The 27,948-nt window shown below is 49.1% G+C and overlaps 1 protein-coding gene across 1 annotated transcript in view; it reads right to left on the bottom strand.

Annotated features, from left to right (window-relative positions):
- Nucleotides 1-27,948, bottom strand: part of SHANK3 (SH3 and multiple ankyrin repeat domains 3) — a 149,677-nt gene that overhangs the window by 115,577 nt on the left and 6,152 nt on the right. The window contains exons 2-8 of the mRNA XM_085568304.1: nucleotides 18,724-18,927; nucleotides 14,382-14,453; nucleotides 9,902-10,010; nucleotides 6,549-6,700; nucleotides 5,353-5,520; nucleotides 2,631-2,747; nucleotides 828-905 (exon numbers count right to left, since the gene is read on the bottom strand). Of these exons, the coding sequence (XP_085424430.1) occupies nucleotides 828-905; nucleotides 2,631-2,747; nucleotides 5,353-5,520; nucleotides 6,549-6,700; nucleotides 9,902-10,010; nucleotides 14,382-14,453; nucleotides 18,724-18,927 (900 nt within the window). The remainder of the gene's footprint in view (nucleotides 1-827; nucleotides 906-2,630; nucleotides 2,748-5,352; nucleotides 5,521-6,548; nucleotides 6,701-9,901; nucleotides 10,011-14,381; nucleotides 14,454-18,723; nucleotides 18,928-27,948) is intronic.

Below are 27,948 nucleotides of genomic sequence, written 5' to 3'. Positions count from 1 at the left end.
AGTCGTCAAATCCTCGATTCAACAAATCCTCAAATTCCCAATTCCCCAAATCCCTAGTTCTCCAAGTCCCCAAATCCCTAAATCCTCAAATCCCAAAGTCCCCAAATCCCTAATTCTCCAAATCCCCAAATCTCCAGATGCTCAGATCCTCAAATCCCCAGGTCCTCAAATTCCCAAATTCCCAAATCCCCAAATCCTGAAGTCCTCAAGTCTCCAAGTCCCCAAATCCCCAAATTCCTCAATTCCCAAAGTCTCTAAATCCTCAAATGCCCAAATCCTGAAGTCCCCAAGTCCCCAAGTCCCCAAATCCTCAAATCCCTGATTCCCTAATTCCCCAAATCCCCAAATCCTCAAATCCCTGATTCCCTAATTCCCCAAATCCCCTAATCCTCAAATCCCTGATTCCCTAATTCCCCAAATCCCCAAATCCTCAAATCCCTGATTCCCTAATTCCCCAAATCCCCAAATCCCCCAAACTCTAAATCCCTAAATCCTCCAATCTCCAAATCCTCAAGTACACAAATCCCTCAATCCCCAAATCCTCCAAGGATTCTACTCATTTTCCAAGGATTCCCCTCCATCCCAAACATTCCCATCCCAAAAAACATCAACGTCCCCTTCCCACCTCCGTATCCCACAGAACCCCACATTCCCATCCTTTTTTCCGGAATTCCATTTGCTTTTTCCTCCCTCCTGATCCGGCGCTGAACGCTCATCCCAAATCCCACCCCGGTGGGACAAATCCCACCCGAAAAATTCTCTGGATATGTGCCAGAATTCCCAGGAATACTGGGAAGCTCCGTGGGATTCCCAGGAGTTCTGCTCACCTGGAATGCCGTCTGGCTGTTGTAATTCCGGATTTCCTTGCTGGCACCTCGGAAGAGGAGAACCCGGGCACAGCTTTCCTGGGAAAAAAATAAACCAGGGAAAACGGGAATTAGAGCAGGACTGGGAGCAACAGATCCGGAGAATTCTTTGGGAAGAAGGAGGATGAGCATTCCCTAACGATTTGGTATTCCTGACCCTAAAGGGAGCAAGTTATGGAATCATGGAATTCCAGCATGGATTGGGTCAGGAGGAATCTTTGGGAACACCCAGATCCAAATTCCAAGGATTCTGCCGATTTTCCAAGGATCCTCCTCCTTTTCCAAGGATTCCATCCTTTCTCCCAGATCTCTCCTCCATCCCTATGGATTCTGCCCCTTTTCCAAGGATTACATTCCTTCTCCAAGGATTCTGTCCCAGCAAAACATTTTGGGAATGGGATGGATTAAACCATGGAATGTTCTCTTGGGAAATCCCAAACCAGGCTTGGGCTCTGAGAGGAACGGCCTCATCCCAGGACAGGGATGGATTCTGGATTCCAAAACCTCTGGATTTGGGAATGGGGAGATCCAGGGTTGTCCTGGGCTGGTGTCACCTCACCCATGGTGTCCCCGCCCCAAATCTCTGTCCCCAGATTCCACCATGGGATGTTCTCCTGTGGAACCCAAACCCAGGAGCTCCAAGGAGGAACAGCCTCACCCAAGGTCAGGGATGGATTCCACCTCTGGATTTGGGAATGGGGAGATCCAGATGTGTCCTGGGGTGGTGTCACCTCACCCATGGTGTCCCCGCCCCAAATCTCCCAGATTCCATCACAGGATGTTCTCCTGTGGAACCCAAAATCAGGAGCTCCAAGGAGGAACAACCTCACCCAAGGTCAGGGATGGATTCCACCTCTGGATTTGGGAATGGGGAGATCCAGATGTGTCCTGGGGTGGTGCCACCTCCTCCGTGATGTTCCCTGTCCCCAAATCCCAGAGATTCAGCCCTGGGACCCAAACCCAGGAGCTCCAAGGAGGAAGGGCCTCACCCAAGGTCAAGGATGGATTCCAGCTCTGGATTTGGGAATGGGGAGATCCAGGGTTGTCCCGGGGTGGTGTCACCTCACCCATGATGTCCCCGCCCCAAATCTCCCAGATTCCACCACGGGATGTTCTCCTGTGGAACCCAAACCCAGGAGCTCCAAGGAGGAACGGCCTCATCCTGGGACAGGGACGGATTTCACCTCTGGATTTGGGAATGGGGAGATCCAGGGTTGTCCTGGGCTGGTGTCACCTCACCCATGGTGTCCCCACCCCAAATCTCTGTCCCCAGATTCCACCACGGGATGTTCTCCTGTGGAACCCAAAATCAGGAGCTCCAAGGAGGAACGGCCTCATCCCGGGACAGGGATGGATTCCACCTGTGGATTTGGGAATGGGGAGCTCCGGGGTTGTCCTGGGCTGGTGCCACCTCACCCATGATGTCCCCGCCCCAAATCTCCCAGATTCCACCACGGGATGTTCTCCTGTGGAACCCAAACCCAGGAGCTCCAAGGAGGAACGGCCTCATCCCGGGACAGGGATGGATTCCACCTGTGGATCTGGGAATGGGGAGATCCAGGGTTGTCCTGGGGTGGTGCCACCTCACCCACGGTGTTCCTGTCCCCAAATCTCCCAGATTCCACCACGGGATGTTCTCCTGTGGAACCCAAACCCAGGAGCTCCAAGGAGGAACGGCCTCATCCTGGGACAGGGATGGATTCCACCTGTGGATTTGGGAATGGGGAGCTCCGGGGTTGTCCCGGGGTGGTGTCCCCGTCCCACCTGGTTGTAGAGGGCGCAGATGTGCAGGGCGGTGTTTCCTGAGGCGTTCTGCGCCGTCATGTCCGCCCCGTAGAACAGGAGGTGCTCCAGGTGCTGCACGTGCCCGTAGCGACAAGCCTGCTCCAGAAAACACGGAAAAGCGGGAATCAGGGAGCGGCGGGAGCCAGAGGAACCTTCCCGGAAAAAATCCCCTGCTGGATTCAGCCAGGCTCGGAAAGGTGGAATTCGGCGGGAATGGGGGTGGATCCTCACGGCTCCACCTGGATACCCATGGGAGAAATCGGCTCCGGATCAACGGGAAAAGTTTGGATCATCCCGGATCCGGAGGCTCCTCCAGCTGGGGGGTGGCTCGGGATGAACTCAGTGTCCCGAATCTCTGGAAAATTGGGATGTTCTCCTCCAGGTTTGGTCCATCCCGGGATTCAGGGATCAGCCGAGGAGGATGGAGGCAGCAGGGAGGGTTGGATCCAAAAATCGGGATCGCAAGGACACATCCCTGGATTTTTTATCCCCAGCTGGGTGTTGTGGGAGATATTCCAATGGGATCCCATCCCTCCTTCTCCCAAAGGATTGGGAAGCACAAGGCTTGGGATTCCTGACTCCCCAGTCCAAGCGTTTCTCCAAATCCCCTTGGAGAAATGGGATTCCACGTGAAAAACAGGGATAGGCACAACTGGGATTTGGATCTGGGATCCCAAAGTGTTCTCTGCAAGGTTGGAAGGTTGGTTGGAAGGTCCCAACCAAGAGGAGAGGCCGGAAAATCTGGGATGGAGGCAGAGCTGGCCCCATCCAGATGTCAATCCCAGAGATGGGACAACCCCATCCATGGACGACATTCCCAGAGTCCAGGCATGGAATGATCCCATCCACGAGCACCAGGAGAACATTCCCAGAGTTCAGCCTTCAATCCTATCCATGGACAGCATTCCCAGAGTCCAGCCCTCAGCTGCAGGCATGGAGGGATCCCATCCATGGGCACCAGGAGAACATTCCCACGGCTGAATCCCATCCCTGCGGATCCCATCCCACACCTGCTGGATCTCCATCCATGAGCACCAGGAGAACATTCCCAGAGCCCAACCCTAAAGCTCAGGTGTGGAATGGCCCCATCCATGGACAGCATTCCCATGGCCAGATCCCATCCCTGTGGATCTTGCACCACCTGGTAGATCTCCATCCATGGGCACGAGGAGAGAATTCCCAGAATCCAGCCCTCAATCCCAGGGATGGAACCAGCCCATCCATGAGCACCAGGAGGACATTCCCAGAATCCAGCCCTCAATCCCAGGGATGGAACCAGCCCATCCACGAGCACCAGGAGGACATTCCTGTGTCCAGATCCCATCCCAGAAGATCCCACCACACGTGGTGGATCTCCATCCATGGGCACCAGGACACCATTCCCAGAATCCAGCCCTCAATCCCGGGGATGGAACCACCCCATCCACGAGCACCAGGAGGACATTCCCATGTCCGGATCCCGTTCCCGCGGATCCCGTCCCACCTGGTGGATCTCCATCCACGAGCACCAGGGGAACATTCCCAGAATCCAGCCCTCAATCCCAGGGATGGAACCAGCCCATCCACGAGCACCAGGACACCATTCCCAGAATCCAGCCCTCAATCCCAGGGATGGAACCACCCCATCCACAAGCACCAGGAGGACATTCCCATGTCCAGATCCCATCCCTGAAGATCCCGTCCCACCTGGTGGATCTCCATCCGTGATCACCAGGACACCATTCCCAGAATCCAGCCCTCAATCCCAGGGATGGAACCAGCCCATCCACGAGCACCAGGAGGACATTCCCAGAATCCAGCCCTCAATCCCAGGGATGGAACCAGCCCATCCACAAGCACCAGGAGGACATTCCTGTGTCCAGATCCCATTCCTGTAGATCCTGCCACATGTGGCAGATCTCCATCCATGGACAGAAGAACACCATTCCCAGAATCCAGCCCTCAATCCCGGGGATGGAACCACCCCATCCACGAGCACCAGGAGGACATTCCTTTGTCCAGATCCCTTTCCTGTAGATCCTGCCACATGTGGTGGATCTCTATCCATGGACAGAAGAACACCATTCCCACAGTCCAGCCCTCTATCCCGGGGATGGAACCACCCCATCCATGAGCACCAGGAGGACATTCCCAGAATCCAGCCCTCAATCCCAGGGATGGAACCACCCCATCCACGAGCACCAGGAGGACATTCCCATGTCCGGATCCTGTTCCCATGGATCCCATCCCACCCGGTGGATCTCCATCCGTGATCACCAGGAGAACATTCCCAGAATCCAGCCCTCAATCCCAGGGATGGAACCACCCCATCCACAAGCACCAGGAGGACATTCCTGTGTCCAGATCCCATTCCTGTAGATCCCGTCCCACCTGGTGGATCTCCATCCGTGATCACCAGGACACCATTCCCAGAATCCAGCCCTCTATCCCGGGGATGGAATCAGCCCATCCACGAGCACCAGGAGGGCATTCCCAGAATCCAGCCCTCAATCCCGGGGATGGAACCACCCCATCCGTGATCACCAGGACACCATTCCCAGAATCCAGTTCTCAATCCCGGGGATGGAACCACCCCATCCAGGAGCACCAGGACACCATTCCCAGAATCCAGCCCTCAATCCCAGGGATGGAACCACCCCATCCAGGAGCACCAGGAGGCCATTCCCATGTCCGGATGGCGTTCCCGCGGGTCCCGTCCCACCTGGTGGATCTCCTGCCAGCCGTTCTCGTCCACGCAGCCCAGGCGGGCGTGGTCGTGCAGCAGCAGCTCGCAGCAGTAGGGGTCCCCACCCACCATGGCGCTGTGGTACAGCGGGGTCAGCCCCCGGCTGTCCTTGTAGTCCGGGGACGCTCCCAGATCCAGCAGCGTCTGCCCGGGAAACAGGGAGCGCTCCCGTGGGAATGGGGAATGGTCCCGTGGGAATGGGGAAGGGTCCCCTTGGAATGGGGAATGGTCCCGTGGGAATGGGAATGGTCCCTTTGGAGCAGGAAACAGTCCCATGGGAATGGGGAACTCTCCCGTGGGAATGGGGAACGGTACCATGGGAATGGGAATGGTCCCTTTGGAGCGGGAAACAGTCCCATGGGAATGGGGAAAGGTCCCCTTGGAATGGGGAATGGTCCCATGGGAATGGGAATGGTCCCTTTGGAGCAGGAAACAGTCCCATGGGAATGGGGAAAGGTCCCCTTGGAATGGGGAATGGTACCATGGGAATGGGGAAAGGTCCCATGGGAATGGGGAATGGTCCCCTTGGAATGGGGAATGGTCCCATGGGAATGGGGAACGGTCCCGTGGGAATGGGGAACAGTACCATGGGAATGGGAAATGGTCCCATGGGAATGGGGAACGGTCCCCTTGGAATGGGGAACGGTCCCGTGGGAATGGGGAATGGTCCCCTTGGAATGGGGAATGGTACCATGGGAATGGGGAACGGTCCCATGGGAATGGGAACGGTCCCGTGGGAACAGGGAATGGTCCTTTGGGAATGGGGGACAAGGTTGGGAACAAGGGACAGTCCCTTGGGAATGGGGAACTGTCCTTTAGGACAGGGCTGGGAATGGGCAACTGTCCCATGGGAATGGGGAATGTTCCCATGAGAATGAGGAACTGTCCCTTGGGAATTGGAAGAGTCCCTTGGGAATGGGAATGGTCCCTTGGGAATGAGAAGAGTCCCTTGGGAATGGGAATGGCCCCTTGGGAACAGGGAATGGCACCTTGGGAATGGGAACGGTCCCTTGGGAAGGGCTGGGATGAGGGAATCACCTCATGTCCATGCGGGAATCATTTGGGGAGAGGGCTAGAGGGAATGGGGGGAGGGAAAATCTGGGAAGGGAAGGGAGGGGAAGGGAAGGGAAGGGAAGGGAAGGGAAGGGGAGATGGAAAATCCCGGCACTGACCATCAGGGCCGCGTGATTCCGACACCTCACGGCTTTGTGCAGCGCCGTCATTCCCTCGCGGGTCCGGAAATCCAGGTGGGCTCCGCCGTTCCGGAGCGATTTGATCATCTCGGAGCTGAGCTCGAGCTGTGCCGCCGCCGTCAGCGGGCACTCTGGGAGGACACGGGAATGCGGGAAATCCATGGAATGGCCAGCACATCCACGGGAATCTCTCCCCGTGGGATCCCAGCGGGAAGCGCCCACAGAGATCTCCTCGGGGTTTGGGATCGGATCCGTGGGAATGGAGGCCAAATTTGGGAACTGTTTGCTCCTGGAGATTCCCAAGGTTCTCCTGAGCAGCGGGAATGGGAATTGGATGGAAAATTATGGGATTAGGTGGAAAAGCGCCCAAAATATCTTGGGAATGGGATCTGGGAAACCATGGATTCTCCTAGGTCCTTGGGAATTCCCAGATCCAGTGCTGCCAATGGAAAAATCCTCATCCCGGGATCAGGGGTGGATTCCAATCAGGAGAAGCCACTGGATGCTCCCAACTTTCCTCGAGGTTGCTGCTCCAAATCCCACAAATCCTGCTGGGAATCCCAAGAATTCCAGGATTCCCTCATTCCCATGGGATGCAGATGGGATTCCCAGAGGAGAACGGGAATTATAACGTTTAAGGAATGTCACGGGATCGGGTCTGGAAACTCCATGGATACAAAAGGGAAAGGAAAAGCTGGAATTCTGCATCCATGGCCAGTTTGTCCCATCAGGAAATCATGGAAAAGACGCTGGAATTGATGAGGGAATTAAGGAATGCTCGGGATCCAGAGTGGGAAAGAAGCAACAGGAGAGAGTTTTGCACATTCCATGGGGAAGTTCTGGATCCTTGGGATAAGGAAGGGATGGAGCGTGGCCAGGGAAGGGAATGGAGCTGGGAAGGGGCTGGAAAACTCCAGAGGGGTTTGGGATTTGGGCTGGAAAACTCCAGAGGGGTTTGGGAAAAGACTGGAAAACTCCAGAGGGGTTTGGGATTTGGGCTGGAAAACTCCAGAGGGGTTTGGGATTTGGGCTGGAAAACTCCAGAGGGGTTTGGGATTTGGGCTGGAAAACTCCAGAGAGGTTTGGGATTTGGGCTCAGCCTGGAGTAGAGGAGGCTCCAGGGGATCCTCGGGATGGGCTGGGAGGTCCATTCCCCACCAGGATTGGGGAATTGTGGGATCCTTGCCCATGGAATGCCGGCGGTGCCTCGGGAAGGGCCCCGAGCCCCCCCGGGCTGGGCAGGGGCTGCCGGGATCCGTGCAGGGAGAGCCCGGGAAAATGGGATCTGCCCCGGGAAAAGTGGGATCTGCCCCGGGAAAAGTGGGATCTGCCCTGGGAAAAGTGGGATCCGCCCCAGGAAAAGTGGGATCTGCCCCAGGAAAAGTGGGATCTGTCCTGGGAAAAGTGGGATCTGTCCCGGGAAAAGTGGGATCCGCCCCGGGAAAAGTGGGATCTGCCCCGGGAAAAGTGGGATCTGCCCCGGGATCGGGGCGGCTCTGCCGGCATCGGGGCAGGATCGGGAATGTCCTCCTGGCTCTGCCCAGCTCCTGCCAGGAGCCAGCGGGGATCGGGATCTGCTCCAGGGAATGAGCCCCGGGAAAAGAGGGAGCGGCCTCAGCCCGGCCAGGGCAGGCTGGGATTGGAGATTTGGGATCATTTTCCATGGAAAAGGGGCCAGGGCCTGGCAGGGGCTGCCCAGGGAGCTTTGGAGTGCCCATCCCTGGAGGCGCCCGAGGAATTCCCGGAATTCCACTCAGGGCTGGGATCGGGCCCAGCTGGGACTCGGTGACCTTGGAATTCTTTCCCAGCCTAAAGAATTCCATGATTTGGGGAAGGGACATTCCAAGGTCATCTCATCCCTATGTATGCGATCATTCCCATCCCATTCCAATCCCGCCATCCCAGGCTGCTCCAGCCTTTCCTGGGACATTGCAGGGATCCAGGGGCAGCCCCAGCTGCTCTGGCAATCCCAGCCCAGCCAGGAATTCCTCATTCCCAATCTCCCATCCCTGGCTGCCCTCTGGCAGTGGGAGGCATTCCCTGGGTCCTGTCCCTCCATCCTTGTCCCCAGTCCCTCTGCAGCTCTCCTGGAGCCCCTTCAGGCCCTGGAATGTGCTGGAAGCTCTCCCTGGATCCTTCCCTTCTCCAGGGGAACATTCCCAAATTTCCCAGCCTGCCTCAGTGTCCTTTTCCCTCCCCCATTCCTGACTCCCGCAGGAATTTTCCCCCACATTATTTCAGGAATTTTGAATCCTCCTTTGTAATTCCAACGTTTTCCTGGGCTCCTCTCCCTCTCCCGCTGTCCCTCGTTAAATATCCCTCGTTAAATATCCAAGGATTTTTTTTTTCCTCTTTTCTCCGGCAAAACCATCCCTGGGGTTTGGCTTTCATTCCAGAACAACGGAAACTTCTCCCGGATCCGGTGTTTTTGTCATTCCCACTTTTTCAATGTCCCCACAGGTAGCAACTGTGAATTTTTTGGGCTTTTTCATCCCTTTCAAATCCCAGGAATCTTTCCCGGAATATCTTCCCAGCAACCCCGAAATGGGAACGGCAGCAAGCGGGGCTGGAATTGCTTCCCAATGTGATTTTCCCCCTGTTTTTCCACCCAATGAGGGCCAGGAAAATGGGAATAAAACCTCGGCACAGCTTAAAACCTTTCCCAAAATCCACTGAAATGAAGATTCCCAAAGTTTGGAATCCATGGAGTCCCAGGAAGCTCAGAGGATTTTATGGCTCATCCCAGTTATTCCCAGTCCATTTATGGGATTGAATCCTGCAGGAAACCATTTTTCCAAGCAGGATTTTCCAGTTTTCCATGGGGAGATTCTCACGGGATTCCCCAGGGATCCAATCCCAAATCCCAAAAATTCCAACAGGAAAAGTGCTGGCTCGTTCCTGGCTCATTCCTGACCCGCTCTTCCAACACCCAGCCCAGACTTCCTGAGAAACCCACTGGAAGCCAACCAACATTCCCAAAAAACTCCAAAGCTCCCAATCCAGGAATTTCTGAGAGATTCCGATCCCTTCATCCAACTGCAGCCGGGAAAGGCCGGGATGGGAAACGGGAACAGAAAGGGAAAATATTCCAAGAGGAGAAACGTGGATTGTATCCCGCTGAACCCCAAAAGGGACTGGGGAATCCCTAAGGAATTCCCAAAATCCTCTGAAAAGTGGGAATTGTGCCATAAAACCCCCCCAAAAAATGACTGGGATAGAGCAGGAAGAAATTCCAGAGGAAAGCCTGGAGGAATTCTGGGAAGGAATTGGGAATGTTGCGCTGATTCCTTCCTGGAAGTGCTCCCAAATCCAGAGGAAAACGTGGAACTGACCTCCGGTGTCGGGATCGTGGAAGTTGGGATCCAGCCCCTTTTCCAGCAGCCGGCAAACCTTCTCCAAGTTCAGCATCTGCACGTATTCCATGAATTTCTTCAGATTTGCCTGGATTCGGGAAAAACCGCCGCGTTAACATCCCGAAATTCCGGGGAAAGCCACTGAGGGAGCATCCCCATCCCGAAAACCTAAGGAAAATCGGGATAACGGGACTGAATTCCATCAGGATGGGACACACATGCACGTGGAAATGTCAGGAACTGATGGGAAAGGTTGGGAAGAGCTCCAAGGAAACGGAGAAGGTGAAGCCGGATTTCACATCCAAGGAAAAAATTCCAATTCCAACATTTCCCACCTTAATTATATGGGAAATACGGGAAATACGAGAAATATGGGAAAACGATCCCTTTTAGGAGGCATGAATCCCAAAAATGCCGCGTTTCCATTTGTTTTCCGGTTGGAAAATTGGGGAAAAAACCTCGTAAGTGCCAAGCAGGGGGAGGAAAAGGTTTGGAAAGGAATTTGGGAATTCCAGAATGGTTTGGGCTGGATGGGAGCTGAAATCCCATCCCATTCCAAGGCCATGGAGTCCTCCCACTATCCCAGGTTATTCCAACAATTCCAGGGATGAGGCAGCTGAAGATCCCTCGGAACTGCTGGATCATCCCATGGGAATTGAGGCTGCCAGTGCCTCGCCTCTATCCCAAATTTCAGGATTGGAATTTTGTTCCCCCGAGCCAGAATTTCTAATGATTCACCTCAAATTCCCACATTTTGGGTATTTTCCCCTTTTTTTTTTTCTGGCTGGATGAAGCCATTATTAAATTCCTGGATTTTGGGAATGGCAGAGGCAGGAATGGCTCTGGTGGGAAAATCCCAGCTCCCACATTCCCACATTTTCACTGGAGAGATTTTTTTGGCAGTTTATTCCAATCCCACCGAGCAAAATCTGGGAAAAATCCTGGAAAATCCCAAGAGCTGGAATTGAGGCCAGCCGTGCCCTTGGAGCCGGGAGAGGCCGGAGCAAATCCATGGATCCGCCTCCCGCTGCCAGGCAGCAGCAAATGGATTCATCGATCCCTCAGAAACAGGGAATTATGGATTTGCTGCCGCGCCGGGACAACGCGGAGCCTCTGGAATTGCACAATTCCTCCCAGCGGGAATCTCCAGAGCCATGGCACCGGGAATCCTGGAATGGTTTGAGTGGGAAGGGACCTCCAATCCCATCCCAATCCCATCCCAATCCCATCCCATTCCAAGGGCAGGGACTCCAGGAAGGGTCTCCCTTCCCTTTTCCATCCCCAACTTCCATAAAAATCCCTCGGGATGGATTCTGAGCCTCCTTGATCCCAGAATCCCGGAATGGTTTGGGTGGGAAGGGACCTCAAATCCCATCCCATTCCAATCCCACCATCCCAGGCTGCTCCAGCCTTTCCTTGGACATTCCAGGGATCCAGGGGCAGCCCCAGCTGCTCTGGCAATCCCAGCCCAGCCAGGAATTCCTCATTCCCAAAATCCCACCCCAAGCTGCCTTTCCCAGGGAATCCCATCCCTTTGAATCCCAGAAAATCCAACATTTCCCTGCCCAAGGGAGCAGACGGAGCCACAAATCCCGGGAGAGCCCCACCCTGGGACACAGAGGCAGCGCCTCTACTTTTCCAAGGAAAACCTCAATGCTGAACACATGGAAGAGCAGGAATTCCCAGGAACTGAAGCAGGAATTCCTAAAAACTGAAGCAGGAATTCCTAAAAACGGAAGGAGAAACTCCCAGAAACTGAAGAGGAAATTCCCAGAAGCGGAAGCAGAAATTCCCTGGATTTGAAGGAGAAACCCCCACAGGAGCTGAGGCGGGAATTCCCAGAAACTGAAGCAGAAATTCCCAGGAACCAAAACAGAAATTCCCAGGATTTGAAGCAGAGACCCCACAGAAACCACAGCAGGAATTCCCCGGGAACTGGAGCAGGAATTCCCCCAAAACCAGGAATTCCCAGAAACCAAAGCAGGATTTCCGCAGGAATTGAAGGAGGAATTCCCAGGATTTGAAGCAGAAGTTCCCAGAAACCGAAACGAGAATTCCACAGGAACTGAAACCGGAATTCCCCAGCTCCCAGACCTTACGGAATCTCCGTGCTGAATTCCCCCACGGAATCTCCGTGCTGAATTCCAGCGGTTCCCTGGATGACCCCGTTCTGGGAATGATCCCTGCCCGTTATCCCGACGTTCCCCAGCTCCGGTACCGTTCCCGAGGCTCTCCAGGTGTCCCGGTGTCCCCGTGCCAGCCAGGATCCCATCCCTGCTCCCGCTCCCTCTGGATCCAGCTCCCATTCCAGCCTTTTTTCCCGGGAGCTGCTCCAATCCCAGCTTTTCCCGGGAAAGGTCGATCCGTGCTCGCTGCGCCGGCAGCACTCCAGCGGGCACGGAATGAGGATGGATTGGCTGGAATTGTCCCTTTGGATCCTAGCCGGCATTCCCAAATATCCATGGGAAAGGAAAAGGATCAAGGAAAGGCTCCTTCCCAAAATCCCACAGGTGCTGGGAAAGCAGCAGCGCGAGGGAAAGGGAAAAAGGGAAAAAGGGAAAAAGGGAAAAAGGGAAAAGGGGAAAAATGGAAAAAGGGAGAAGGGAAAAGGGAGAAAGAGAGAAGGGAAAAGGGAAAAAGGGAGAAGGGAAAAGGGAAAAAGAGGAAAAGGGAGAAGGCAAAAGGGGGAAAAGGGAAAAAGGGAAAAGGAAAAAGGGGAAAAGGGAAAAGGGGGAAAAGGGAAAAGGGAAAAGGGAAAAGGAAAAAAGGGAAAAGGGAAAAAGGGGAAAAGGGAAAAGGGAAAAGGGAAAAAGGGAAAAAGGGGGAAAAGGGAAATGAAAAAATGGGAAAAGGGGAAAAACGGGGGAAAGGGAAATGGGAAAAAGGGAAATGGGAAAAAAGGGGGGAAAAGGGAAATAAAAAAATGGGAAAAGGGAAAAAGGGAAAAAGGGAAAAGGGGAAAAAGGGAAAAAGGGAAAAAGGGAAAAAGGGAAAAAGGGAAAATGGGGGAAAAGGAGGAAAAAAGGGGAAAATGGGAGGGAAGGGGGGAAGGGAAAAAGGGGGGAGATTGAGAAAATGGGGAAAAAGGGGGAAAAGGGAGATGAAAAAATGGGAAAAGGGGAAAAACGGGGGAAAGGGAAATGGGAAAAAGGGAAATGGGAAAAAAGGGGGGAAAAGGGAAATAAAAAAATGGGAAAAGGGGAAAAGGGGAAAAAAGGAAAAGGGGAGAAAGGGGAAAAGGGGAGAAAGGGGAAAAGGGGAAAAGGGGAAAAAGGGAAAAAGGGAAAAAGGGAAAAGCTCCTTTCCAAAATCCCACAGGCTTGGGAAAAGCAGCAGCCCGAGGGAAAGGGGAAAAAGGAAAAAGGGAAAATGGGGGGAAAGAGCAAAAAAAGGGGAAATGGGGGGAAAATTTGGGGGGAAAGGTCCTTCCCAAAATCCCACAGGCTTGGAAAAAGGGAAAGGGAAAAGGAGAACAAATCCCCAATCCCGGATTTCAGCACCCCACGGCTGCGCTTCCTGCTCAATCCCACCGCATGGAATAAAATCCAAGGAAATCTGGATAAAATCCCGCAAAATCCCAGCGCCAAAACTGCTCTTATTCTGCTTTTGGCACTGGGAGTGCTGGGATTCTTTGGGATATCCTGGAATTCCGGAGCCGGGCGGGTTTCCCAGGGTTTTCGAGGAGAATTCCACGGGAATTCCACGGGAATTCCACGGGAATTCGGGGCTGAGCTCTGCTCCCATTCTGGTTTTGGTGCTGCTTTGATGGAAATCCGGGATTCCTTGGGATATCCCGGAATTCCAGCGCTGGATGGGTTTCCCGGGCTTTTCCAGGTGAATTCCATGGGAATTCCACGGGAATTCGGGGCTGAGCTCCGCTCCCATTCTGGTTTTGGTGCTGCTTTGGTGGAAAGCCGGGATTCCTTGGGATATCCCGGAATTCCGGGGCTGGATGAGTTTCCCGGGCTTTTCCAGGTGAATTCCATGGGAATTCCACGGGAATTCGGGGCTGAGCTCTCCATTCCCATTCTGGTTTTGGTGCTGCTTCGGTGGAAAGCCGGGATTCCTTGGGATATCCCGGAATTCTGGGGCCGGGCGGGTTTCCCGGGCTTTTCCAGGTGAATTCCACAGGAATTCCATGGGAATTCGGGGCTGAGCTCCATTCCCATTCTGGTTTTGGTGCTGCTTTGGTGGAAAGCCGGGATTCCTTGGGATATCCCGGAATTCCAGCACTGGATGAGTTTCCCGGGCTTTTCCAGGTGAATTCCATGGGAATTCCACGGGAATTCGGGGCTGAGCTCCGCTCCCATTCTGGTTTTGGTGCTGCTTTGATGGAAAGCCGGAATTCCTTGGGATATCCCGGAATTCCGGGGCCGGGCGGGTTTCCCGGGATTTTCCAGGGGTTTCCCGTGGGAATTCCATGGGAATTCCATGGGAATTCCGTGGGATTCGGGCTCACCTTGGTGTGCAGCTTGGCGAACTGCTTGTCGTCCAGCAGCGGCTGGGAATACACACGGCGCTTGTAGCGGAACTGCCGAGATAAGAGATTGATGAGAGATTGATAAGGGATTGATAAGGGATTGATAAGGGATTGATAAGGGATTGATAAGGGATTGATAAGGGATTGATAAGAGATTGATAAGGGATTGATGAGAGATTGATGAGGGATTGATAAGGGATTGATAAGAGATTGATAAGGGATTGATGAGGGATTGATGAGAGATTGATAAGAGATTGATGAGGGATTGATGAGAGATTGATGAGAGATTGATGAGAGATTGATGAGAGATTGGTAAGGGATTGATAAGAGATTGATAAGGGATTTATAAGGGATTGATGAGAGATTGATAAGGGATTGATAAGGGATTGATAAGAGATTGATAAGGGATTTATAAGGGATTGATGAGAGATTGATAAGGGATTGATAAGGGATTGATGAGGGATTGATAAGGGATTGATAAGGGATTGATAAGAGATTGATAAGAGATTGATGAGAGATTGATAAGGGATTGATAAGGGATTGATAAGGGATTGATAAGGGATTGATGAGAGATTGATAAGAGATTGATGAGAGATTGATAAGGGATTGATGAGGGATTGATGAGAGATTGATGAGAGATTGATGAGAGATTGGTAAGGGATTGATAAGAGATTGATAAGGAATTGATTGATAAGGGATTGATGAGAGATTGATAAGGGATTGATAAGGGATTGATGAGAGATTGATAAGGGATTGATGAGGGATTGATAAGGGATTGATGAGAGATTGATGAGAGATTGATAAGGGATTGATAAGGGATTGATGAGAGATTGATAAGGGATTGATGAGGGATTGATAAGGGATTGATAAGGGATTGATAAGGGATTGATAAGGGATTGATGAGAGATTGATAAGAGATTGATAAGGGATTGATAAGGGATTGATGAGGGATTGATAAGGGATTGATAAGGGATTGATAAGGGATTGATAAGGGATTGATAAGGGATTGATAAGGGATTGATGAGAGATTGATAAGAGATTGATAAGGGATTGATGAGGGATTGATAAGGGATTGATAAGGGATTGATGAGAGATTGATGAGAGATTGATGAGAGATTGATAAGGGATTGATAAGGGATTGATGAGAGATTGATAAGGGATTGATATTAAATAGGAGATAAATATGAGAGAAGAGACAGGAGATAAGCGGAGATAAAGGAATATGAGATAAGGGAATGTTTCATAAGAGATAAAGGAATAAATGAAAACAGAGAGAAGAGAGAAATGGAGATGGGGAGGAGGAAAAGAGGAAAAGGAAAAGGGAAAGGGAAAGGGAAAGGGAAAGGGAAAGGAAAAGGAAAAGGAAAAGGAAAAGGAAAAGGAAAAGGAAAAGGAAAAGGAAAAGGAAAAGGAAAAGGAAAAGGAAAAGGAAAAGGAGAGATAAGAGCCATACAGAGATAAGAGATATCAGAACAATGAATTGTGAATGTGAAAAGATAAAGAGAGAAGAGATAAGAGCCAAGGGAATAGGAGATGAAGTAAAGATAAGATAAAGATAAATATAATATAAATATAAATATAAATATAAATATAAATATAAATATAAATATAAATATAAATATAAATATAAATATAAATATAAATATAAATATAAATATAAATATAAATATAAATATAAATATAAATAGAAATAGAAATAGAAATAGAAATAGAAATAGAAATAGAAATAGAAATAGAAATAGAAATAAAGATAAACTCAAGACAAGAGAAGTGATAAGAGACATACAAAGAAAAGAGATAATATATCTATATAATAAAATAGCATATAATAAAAATAGAATCTTATAAAATATAAAAAACTGAATAAAACAAAATGAAAGAAAAATATAACAAAATTAAATTAAAATGCCATAAAATTAAAAGAAAATAAATAAAATAAAATTAAGTTAAATTAAAGGAAATGAAAATGAAGAAAAATAAAAATAAAATAGATAACATAAAATTAAATAACAATAAATTGAAGTTAAATTAAAAGAAACAAAATAAAACAAAATACAAAAATAAAACACAATTTTAAAATAAAATAAAATAAAATAAAATAAAATAAAATAAAATAAATTGATACTAAATTAAATTGAATTATTAAAATTAAAATAAAACATAATAAAGCAACATTATATATTTTAAAACCTAAAATAAAACAAAAAAAAAAAATTAAAATAAAATAACGAAATTACATTAAAATAAATTAAAACAAAATAAAAAAAATAAAATAAAATGGATAAATTAACAAAACTAAAATAAATTAAATTAAGATAATAATTCAGATAAATTAATATAAAAATTCAGATAAATTAATTGTGATAAATTAAGATAAGAATTCAGATAAATTAAGATAAAAATTCAGATAAATTACTTACGATAAATTAAGATAAAAATTCAGATAACTTAATTACGATAAATCAAGATAAAAACTCAGATAAATTAATTATGATAAATTAAGATAAAAATTAAGATAAATTAATTACGATAAATTAAGATAAAAATTAAGATAAATTAATTAAGAAGAATTAAGATAAAAATTAAGATAAATTACTTACAATATATTAAGGTAAAAATTTAGATAAATTAATTACGATAAATTAAGATAAAAATTCAGATAAATTAATTCAGATAAACTACGATAAAAATTGAGATAAATTCATTCCGATAAATCAGGATAACAATCCAGATAAATTAATTACGTTAAATTCAGATAAGTTACTTACGATAAATCAGGATAACAATCCAGATCATTTAATCACGTTAAATTCAGATAAGTTACTTATGGTAAATCAGGATAACAATCCAGATCATTTAATTATGTCAAATTCAGATAAGTTACTTATGATAAACCAGGATAACAATCCAGATAATTTAATTATGTCAAATTCAGATAAGTTACTTATGGTAAATCAGGATAACAATCCAGATAAACTAATCCCGCTAAATTCAGATAAATTACTTATGATAAACCAGGATAACAATCCAGATGAACTAATCCCGCTACGTTCAGACACATTAATTAGGATAAACCAGGATAACAATCCAGATAATTTAATTATGTCAAATTCAGATAAGTTACTTATGATAAATCAGGATGACAATCCAGATCATTTAATTATGTCAAATTCAGATAAGTTACTTATGATAAACCAGGATAACAATCCAGATAATTTAATCTCGCTAAATTCAGATAAATTACTTATGATAAACCAGGATAACAATCCAGATGAACTAATCCCGCTAAATTGATATACATCAATCAGGATAAACCAGGATAACAATCCAGATAAACTAATCCCGCTAAATTCAGACACATCAATTGGGATAAACCAGGATAACAATCCAGATGAACTAATCCCGCTAAATTCAGACACATCAATTAGGATAAACCAGGATGACAATCCAGATGAACTAATCCCGCTAAATTGATATACATCAGTCAGGATAAACCAGGATAACAATCCAGATAAACTAATCCCGCTAAATTCAGACACATCAGTCAGGATAAACCAGGATAACAATCCAGATAATTTAATCTCGCTAAATTCAGATAGGTTACTTATGATAAACCAGGATAACAATCCAGATAAACTAATCCAGCTAAATTCAGATAAATTACTTATGATAAACCAGGATAACAATCCAGATGAACTAATCCCGCTAAATTCAGATACGTCAGTCAGGATAAACCAGGATAACAATCCAGATAAACTAATCCCGCTAAATTCAGACACATTAATTAGGATAAACCAGGATAACAATCCAGATGAACTAATCCCGCTAAGTTCAGACACATTAATTAGGATAAACCAGGATGACAATCCAGATGAACTAATCCCGCTAAGTTCAGACACATCAATTGGGATAAACCAGGATAACAATCCAGATGAACTAATCCCGCTAAGTTCAGACACATCAATTAGGATAAATGAGGATAACAATCCAGATGAACTAATCCCGCTAAGTTCAGACACATCAGTCAGGATAAACCAGGATAACAATCCAGATGAACTAATCCCGCTAAGTTCAGATAAATTACTTATGATAAACCAGGATGACAATCCAGATGAACTAATCCCACTAAGTTCAGACACATCAATTGGGATAAACCAGGATGACAATCCAGATGAACTAATCCCGCTAAATTCAGACACATCAATTGGGATAAACCAGGATAACAATCCAGATGAACTAATCCCGCTAAGTTCAGACACATCAGTCGGGATAAACCAGGATAACGGGCAGGCACGCTCATTGGGATCACCGCGGTGCTCACCTCGAGGCCGGGCGGCGCGGGGCCGGCTCCCAGCGGGTACTCGCGCAGCAGCCGCTCCTCGTCCAGGAACTTGGCGGCGCGGCCGCGGGCCGCGGGCTGGAACAGGCCGTAGTTGAGCGCGTCCGGCAGGCCGGCGCTCAGCGCGCACAGCAGCCGCTGCTTGGCCGCCCACACCGGCAGCGCCGGACTCAGCCGCAGGCACTTCTGCGGGAGAGGGGAGAGGCGCGGGTAAATGGGGTGGGATGGGGTGGGATGGGATGGGATGGGGATGGGATGGGATGGGATGGGATGGGATGGGGATGGGATGGGGATGGGGGAATGGGATGGGATGGGATGGGATCCATGGGATGGGATGGGATGGGATGGGATGGGGAATGGGATGGGGATGGGGAATGGGGAATGGGGAATGGGGAATGGGGAATGGGGAACGGGGAATGGGGATGGGATGGGGATGGGGAATGGGGGATGGGAATGGGGAATGGGGAATGGGGAATGGGGAATAGGGAATGGGGATGGGATGGGGATGGGGATGGGATGGGATGGGATGGGATGGGATGGGATGGGATGGGATGGGATGGGATGGGATGGGATGGGATGGGATGGGATGGGGTGGGATGGGGATGGGGAATGGGGAATGGGGAATGGGGAACGGGGAATGGGGAATGGGGAATGGGGATGGGGATGGGGATGGGATGGGGAATGGGGATGGGATGGGATGGGATGGGGAATGGGGATGGGATGGGGATGGGGATGGGGATGGGGATGGGATGGGGATGGGATGGGGATGGGATGGGGATGGGGAATGGGGAATGGGGATGGGGATGGGGGGTGTGGGGTGTGGGGTGTGGGATGGGGATGTGGGATGGCAATGTGGGATGGGGATGTGGGATGGGGGATGTGGAATGTGGGGTGTGGGGTGTGGGATGGGGGATGGGGATGGGGGATGTGGGATGGGGATGTGGGATGTGGGAATGTGGGGTGTGGGATGGGGGATGTGGGGTGTGGGGTGTGGGATGTGGGAATGTGGGGTGTGGGAATGTGGGGTGTGGGATGTGGGGTGTGGGATGTGGGATGGGGGATGTGGGGTGTGGGATGGGGGATGTGGGATGGGGATGGTGGGAATGTGGGGATGGTGGGAATGTGGGGTGTGGGAATGGTGGGGATGGGAGTGCGGGAATGGCGGGAATGGGAATGTGGGAATAGAGGGAATAGGAATGGCAGGAATGGTGGGAATGGGAATAGCAGGAATAGAGGGAATGGGAATAGCAGGAATAGCAGGAATGGGATTGCAGGAATAGCAGGAAGGGGAGTAACGTGAATGGTGGGAATGGGAATGTGGGAATAGCGGGAATTGGAATGCGGGAATAGCGAGAACGGGAATGTGAGAAGAGCGGGAACGGGATACGGTGTTCATTGGGGATGGGGGAATGGGGGAGTGAAAGGGGGAGTTGGGGTTTGTGCAGTTCAGACCTATGGAAAATCAGGAATTCCCAAGTTTTCCTGATTTTTTGCTTTAAAAAAATGAAACCAGTTGGGTGTTGCCATTGTGGATTCCAAAGGGAAACAGAGGGAGAACGTGGGAATTCACTGCGTTGTTCTTCAGGGAATGGGGGGATGAGGGAGGGAAAGGGGAGAGTTGGGGTTTGGAAGGGGAAGAGCTATGGGAAATGAGGAATTCCCAAGTTTTTATGGCTAAATTGTTTAAAAAAACACCAAAAATTGGGTGTTCCCACTGTGAATTCCAGAAGGAAATCCGTGGGCAAACACAGACATAAAATGGGAATTCACCGGGTTCTCCAGGGAATGCAAGAAAAAAAGGAGGGAAAAGGTTTGTGGGATTCAGGGAGGAATCCCACAGGTCTATGGGAAGTCCAGAATTCCCAAGTTTTCTTGATGCCCTTAATTTAAAAAATGGGAAAAAATGGGTGTTCCCGTTGTGGATTCCAAAGGGAAATCCATAGGGAAACAGAAGGATGAAACGGGAATCCATCAAGCTTTCCATGGGAATGGGAGAAGAGAGGGAGGGAAAGGGGGAGTTGAGGTCTGGGGCTTCCGGGAAGGGGAAATCGATGGGAAATGGGGAATTCCCAAGTTTTCCTGGTTTTTGTAAAATTAAAAAAGGAAGAAACAAATGACAATGGATCCGTGTCTGTCCCTGAGGAATTGCCACGCTCCGGGCACAGATCCGGACACGGATTTGGGAATGGATCCCAAAATGGATCCCAAAATGGATCCCAGCTTGGATTCAGGATTGGAACCCAACATGGATCCCGACATGGATTTGGGGATGGATCCTGACACGGATCCCGACATGGATTTGGGAATGGATCCGGGCATGGATCCTGACATGGATTCAGGAATGGATCCCAACATGGATCCTGACGTGGATTTGGGAATGGATCCGGGCATGGATCCCAAAATGGATTCAGGATTGGAACCCAACATGGATCCCGACGTGGATTTGGGAATGGATCCGGGCATGGATCCCGACATGGATTCGGGAATGGATCCTGACACGGATCCCAACATAGATTCAGGAATGGATCCTGACATGGATCCCGACATGGATTTGGGAATGGATCCTGACACGGATCCCGACATGGATTCAGGAATGGATCCGAGCATGAATTCTGACATAGATTCAGGAATGGATCCCAACATAGATCCCGGAATGGATCCCAACATGGATCCCGACGTGAATTTGGGAATGGATCCTGACACGGATCCGGACATGGATTTGGGAATGGATCCGGGCATGGATCCTGACATGGATTTGGGAATGGATCCTGACATGGATCTGGGAATGGATCCCAACATGGATTTGGGAATGGATCCAGGCATGGATCCCGACATGGATTTGGGAATGGATCTGAGCACGGATCTGGACATGGATCCTGACACGGATCCGAGCATGGATCTGGACACAGATTCAGGAATGGACCTGGGCATGAATCCCAACATGGATCCACGGATCCTGGCATGGATCCTGATGTGGATTTGGGAATGGATCTGGGCACAGATCCAGACAGGCATTCGGGAATGGATCCCGACATGGATCCCGACACGGATCCTCCTAAAACCGGGACAAAGTTCCAGCCCCAGTCCAGGCCCAGGGAACATTCCCGGCATTCCTCCAAGGATTCTCTTTGGATTTCTCCCAGGATCCTGGCTTTTCTTCCCAATTACTCCTTCCAAGCCATTCCAGCAGCATTCCCATGCCCACGGGGTGGAAAATCCCATGGGCTTCTCCTGGATTTCCGTGGGTTGGCAGGAGAAGGGATCAGAGCCACAGGATTGGGAATATCCATGGGAATTCCCACCTGGAAATCCCAAATCCCACCCTGGGCTAGGCTGGATGTCACCATTCCCACCACTCCCGACCACAATCCTGGGAAGGAGTTGGGATTTTCAGATATCCAGGGAAAAGCAATCCTGGAGGAGAGGAGGAATCCACAGGAATTTTTTTTCCACTCTCCAAAGTCAAACTGGGACCGGTTTGCGGAGCCAGCTGGGAAAAAAAAAAAAAAAAAAAAAAAAGCAGGAATTTTGGGGCTTAGATCATTTCCTGAGGGAAATCCCAGCCCTGACATTCCCGGAGTTCAACTCCATGCTGGGAGAAGCCGTTTCCAGCAAAAAAAAAATGGGATAAGGGTGGGAGGGAGGATCCAGGAAGCACCTGGACTTCCTGGAGCCAGAAAAACAAAGGATTTGGGATTTTCCATTGAATGGGGGGCTGATCCATCGAGAAGGGCGTTGGATGTTGTGTCATCCCACAAAACCCAATCCCAAAATCCCGTCCGGTGATTCATGGTTCAAAACTCCATCCGAAAATCCCAGCTCCGTCCAGAATTCCCAACTTTCTGCAGCACTGACAGCACCCCAATATTCCCAAAGTCTCCAGAACCTTGGAATGTTTCCAGGGAATCCGCTCCCCCCATCCCACCCAGGGCTTCCCATGGGATTTGCTCCATCAGTTTTCTGGGATAAAGGTTCCCCACAAGGAGAACCGTCAGGAATTCCAAGAAAACACCGTAATTCCCTGGAAAAGCCTTCCCAGTCCATCCCTGGCAGCTCTTGATCCAATGGATTGAGGCTGGAATTTTCCCTTGGGAAGAAGCACCAGCATGGCCCTTGCCTCACTTTTCCAGGATTTTTCCGGGATTTTTCCCAATCCCACAGGAATTCCAGGATCTACTGGATCCTGCTTCCCAAAATTCCTTCCCGAATTTTGAGCACCTTAACTTTGGAATGTTCTCCCTCCTTTCCTCAGCGCTTTCCCAAACAAATCCCCAAGTCAGCCTCAGGAATTTTTCCCATTCCAAGCTCCTTCCCTTCCCACTGGAGTTGCTCCAGCCCTTCCAGAAATTCTTGGAATTCAGCTCCAGTGGGAGCCTCTGGAAGTGGCTGCTCCGGAACTTTTAATTCAATCCAAATAAACCCTGGAATTTCTCGGAATTCCCATCCTTTATATCCGATCCTATTCAAGATTCCAAACCCATTTGGCCACCACATCCCCAGGAAAACCCAATGGTTAAACTTCCCCAGGAATTCTTTCCTGGATTTCCCAGATTTCCATGGAAAATCCCAGATTCCCTCTTGCTCTTTAGGAGTTGAAGGCGGCTCCTTCCCAGAAAATTCCTTTTCCCTATGGAATCACCACCTGGAATGCCATCATTCCTCCCTCCTCATCCTCTCCATCCCTCCAATCCAGGTGGGAATTCCCGGCAGGAATTCCCACAGGAATTCCTTGGAAACTCCAGCACTCACCGGCTGCTCCATCCCGGAGCGAAAATTCCCAACTTTTCCCACTGGTGACTCCGTCTTTTCCTTGTCCTCCCTCTGTGTTCCCTCGGAGCATCCGAGGGGACAGAATCCCATGGGTGGGGCATCCCTGTTTTCCATGGATGGGGCATCCCTGTTTTCCATGGATCCCCTAGAAGCGGCCGCTCCGGAGCTTTGAATCCCAAGCCAAAGAAATCCCGGGAATGTTGATAAATTTATCCAACCACTCCCCTCCGGATCAATCCTGCTGGGATTGGCCTGACACTTCCAGGGGCCGTTCCCAGGAAATTCCAGTCTCCAGCTCCACACTCAGATTCCCAGGAAAAATCCGGAATTCCCAGCTGGGAAATAAAGGGGAACGAAGGGGGAATTTTCCCTCTTATCCGTGTTTTATCCGGTTAAAATCGGGATTTTCCTTCTGAGAATTCTGAGCTTGAATTGGAATCCCGCACATTCCTATGGAATTTTCTCTCCTGCTTCCCACAAAAAACAAGGATCTGATTATCTAGGATGCAACAGCACCAAAAAAAATTATTGGGAAAACTCCGAACCGGTCAAGAAAAAACAAGGATCTGCTGCATCCATGCAAAAAAAAAAATCTGGGAAAACGTGGATTGAAAATGGTGTGGATAAAAATTCCAACTTTTTGCTGGAAAAACGGGAATTAACCATGGGAAAGCTGAACAATCAATGATAGGATTTTGTTTATTGCAAAATCAAATCAGGATTTGAATGCTATGAAATTCCAAGGGGGATTTAATGGGAAGGGAGGGAAAATGAGGAATTGGGCAGGAAATATGAATGAATAAAGAATTAATAAATAAATTACTAATCAATTAATATTCATTTATTGCTAATTGATAGAAGTGGGCTTGGATAATTCCTCATTTTTTAATTTTTTAGGGAATTTTTATCCAATTCCTGGCGGGACTGGATGAGTTTGGATCATCCCGGATCCCCATTGGAACCTGAGGCTCTCTAAGGATTTTTCCCACCCAAATTTTCCCGAATTCCTGATAAAATCTCCCAGAAATCATTTTCCAGGGAAAAAAGAAATCCATCATTCCCAAGGACGAGCTCATTCCTTCTCCCGCTCCTCGCTCCAGGCTTCCCTCATCCCGTAAAAAACCGGGATAAAAAAATAAAAGCCGGAATTTCCATTGATCCCCTATGGGAGCAGGAGGGGGGATTTGATTGGCTAATTAATCAACCATAATTAATTAACTGATCAATGACCCGTGAATGTCGGGATAATTGATGATCCGGGACAAAAGCGGCTCCGGAATGTTAGATTCCAACCGGGATCATCCGGAAAAATGAGTTTTAACGGCCCGGCTGAAGGAAATTTTCCATGGAAAAGCAAAATTCCTGGAGCATGGGAACGGATGAGGCTTAATTGATCCTTTTTGGGGGGCAGTTTGAATTAATTAATTAAAAATTTCATGGATATCGCTGTGGAAAAAGCTGGAAAAGGAACGAGCTGATGGGAATGAGCCGGAGCCCGTCCCAAAGGAGCCCCGGAGCCGCCTCTGCGCCGGGCTGAGCCCAAATCCCAAATCCCAAATCCCAAATCCCAAATCCCAAACCCCAAATCCCAAATCCCAAATCCCAAATCCCAAATCCCAAACCCCAAATCCCAAACCCCAAATCCCAAATCCCAAATCCCAAATCCCAAACCCCAAATCCCAAATCCCAAACCCCAAATCCCAAATCCCAAATCCCTAATCCCTAATCCCTAATCCCAAACCCCAAATCCCAAATCCCAAACCCCAAATCCCAAATCCCAAATCCCAAACCCCAAATCCCAAATCCCAAATCCCTAATCCCTAATCCCTAATCCCAAACCCCAAATCCCAAATCCCAAACCCCAAATCCCAAATCCCAAATCCCAAACCCCAAACCCCAAATCCCAAATCCCAAATCCCTAATCCCTAATCCCTAATCCCAAACCCCAAATCCCAAATCCCAAACCCCAAATCCCAAATCCCAAACCCCAAATCCCAAACCCCAAATCCCAAATCCCAAACCCCAAATCCCAAATCCCAAACCCCAAACCCCAAACCCCAAATCCCAAATACCTCTGGAGTTTTCCAGTCCTTTCCCAAATCCTGCTGGCGTTTTCCACCCCAAATCCCAAATCCCTCTGGAGTTTTCCAGCCCAAATCCCAAATCTCTCCTGAGTTTTCCCAAATCTCTCCAGAGTTTTCCAGTCTTTTCCCAAATCCCGCTGGAGTTTTCCAGGCCCTTCTTAAATCCCACTGGAATTTTCCAGTCTTTTCCCAAACCCCTCTGGAGTTTTCCAGCCCAAATCCCAAATCTCTCCTGAGTTTTCCCAAATCCCTCCGGAGTTTTCCAGTCTTTTCCCAAATCCCGCTGGAGTTTTCCACCCCAAATCCCAAATCCCGCTGGAGTTTTCCAGGCCCTTCTTAAATCCCTCAAGATTTTTCCAGTCCTTTCCCAAATCCCGCTGGAGTTTTCCAGTCTTTTCCCAAACCCCTCTGGAGTTTTCCAGCCCAAATCCCAAACCCCTCTGGAGTTTTCCAGCCCAAATCCCAAACCCCTCTGGAGTTTTCCAGCCCAAATCCCAAACCCCTCTGGAGTTTTCCAGCCCCTTCCCAGCTCCATTCCCTTCCCTGGCCGCGCTCCATCCCTTCCTTATCCCAAGGATCCAGAACTTCCCCATGGAATGTGCAAAACTCTCTCCTGTTGCTTCTTTCCCACTCTGGATCCCGAGCATTCCTTAATTCCCTCATCAATTCCAGCGTCTTTTCCATGATTTCCTGCCGGGACAAACTGGCCATGGATGCAGAATTCCAGCTTTTCCTTTCCCTTTTGTATCCATGGAGTTTCCAGACCCGATCCCGTGGCATTCCTTAAACGTTATAATTCCCGTTCTCCTCTGGGAATCTCATCTGCATCCCATAGGAATGAGGGAATCCTGGAATTCTTGGGATTCCCAGCAGGATTTGTGGGATTTTCCAGCCCCTCCAGGGCATTCCCGGAACTTGTGGATCCTGAGTGGGAATCAGGGCAGGAATTCCCTTCCCGATGGAAGCTGTGAACGCTTCCAAGAGTTCCTTTTCCTTCCCCATTCCCGCCATTTCAGGCAATTCCCAGAATTTGGGAACCGCCGACTCCAAGATTTTGATGGCCACAAGAAACCTTCAATTTAAGGAATTATTGGGGGAAAAAATCCCTTTTTTTTCCCTTTTCCCGGTGGGCACTGGAGCTCTTCAGTTGCTCCCACATTCCCAAGGAATCCAGCAGATGGAATTCAGAGCTGTTATTCCCGATTTTTTTTTTTTTGGGAATATTTCCAAGTGCTCAACTAATTTTCTTTCCATGCCAATTTTTCCTTGCCTCAAATGACTCAAAATTCCTCTTTATTAAGCACAGAATGAGCTTTCCCTGGAAAAAAAAGGGTGGAAAATGAAAAGATGGGATTGAGGTTTTCCATGAAAATTGCTTCAATGGATGCATCCAGTTCCAGCAAATCCACTTGGGAGGGGGGGAAAAAAAAAAAAAAAAAAGGGAATTTTGGTGGTAAAACCTTTTAAATTTATTAAATGGCAAATGTGCCGGTCATGGATTGATCCGAGTCGGATTTTCCTTGGAAAAATCCGTGGATGGGGAAGGCGCAGCAGCCCCGGTGATTTGCGGGCGGATTTTGCTGCCGGCGGATTCCTCCCGGATAAAATCGGGAATTGCTCGGATTCCGATCGATCCACTTGGTTTGATTGAGCTCATGGAGGGCGACTTTGCCCCCGGGGCAATTCCCGGGATTTGGGGTTGTGCCGGAATATTTTGGGAGGTTCTGTTGCTCGGCATCCCCTGGAATGCGCTGGGGGGAGTTGTTTGGGATAAGTGGGATTTATTTCCATGGAATTGTTCGGATTTGGGGTGGAAAAAGCCACTTAAATGCGGTGGAACTGCAGCTTTCCAAAGTTTCCTCTGGATCAGGAGTTGGAAAAGCTGGAATAGGGCTGGAAAACCCGGGATGGGGCTGGAAAACCCGGGATGGGGCTGGAAAAACCAGGATGACCATCCATGGAGGAATCCAAGGAATTCCTGATTGTGGCTCTCAGGGCTCTGGGATTGGGATCAGGCCCAGCTTGGATTTGATCTTGGAATTCTTGGAATTCCAAGCCCAGGGATCCCAGGATTTATGGTTGAAGCACCTGAATCCCTCCAGGGGATTTTTAGGAATCACTCGTTTGATTCCCACTGGTTTTTGGGACACCCTCACTCCGCTCCCTTCGGATCCTCCCTCTGGATGCTCCAACGGCCGCCACGGGAAAACAGCTCCCAAAAAAAACTCCAAAAAAAAGCCACAAAAAGCCTGGAAAAATCCACAGGCAGCACCTGCAGGAACGGGGACGGGAAAAATGGAAATGGGGAAGAGGGAAAAAAAGCGGAGCAGCTGCTCCATTCACGGAGCGCGAT

The sequence above is a fragment of the Lonchura striata genome, chromosome 1A, assembly GCF_050655825.1.
Source record: "Lonchura striata isolate lonStrDom1 chromosome 1A, ASM5065582v1, whole genome shotgun sequence".
Lineage (NCBI taxonomy): Eukaryota > Metazoa > Chordata > Aves > Passeriformes > Estrildidae > Lonchura > Lonchura striata.
Note: the sequence above shows the minus strand (reverse complement) of the source record. Positions and strands in the feature narration are given on the sequence as shown.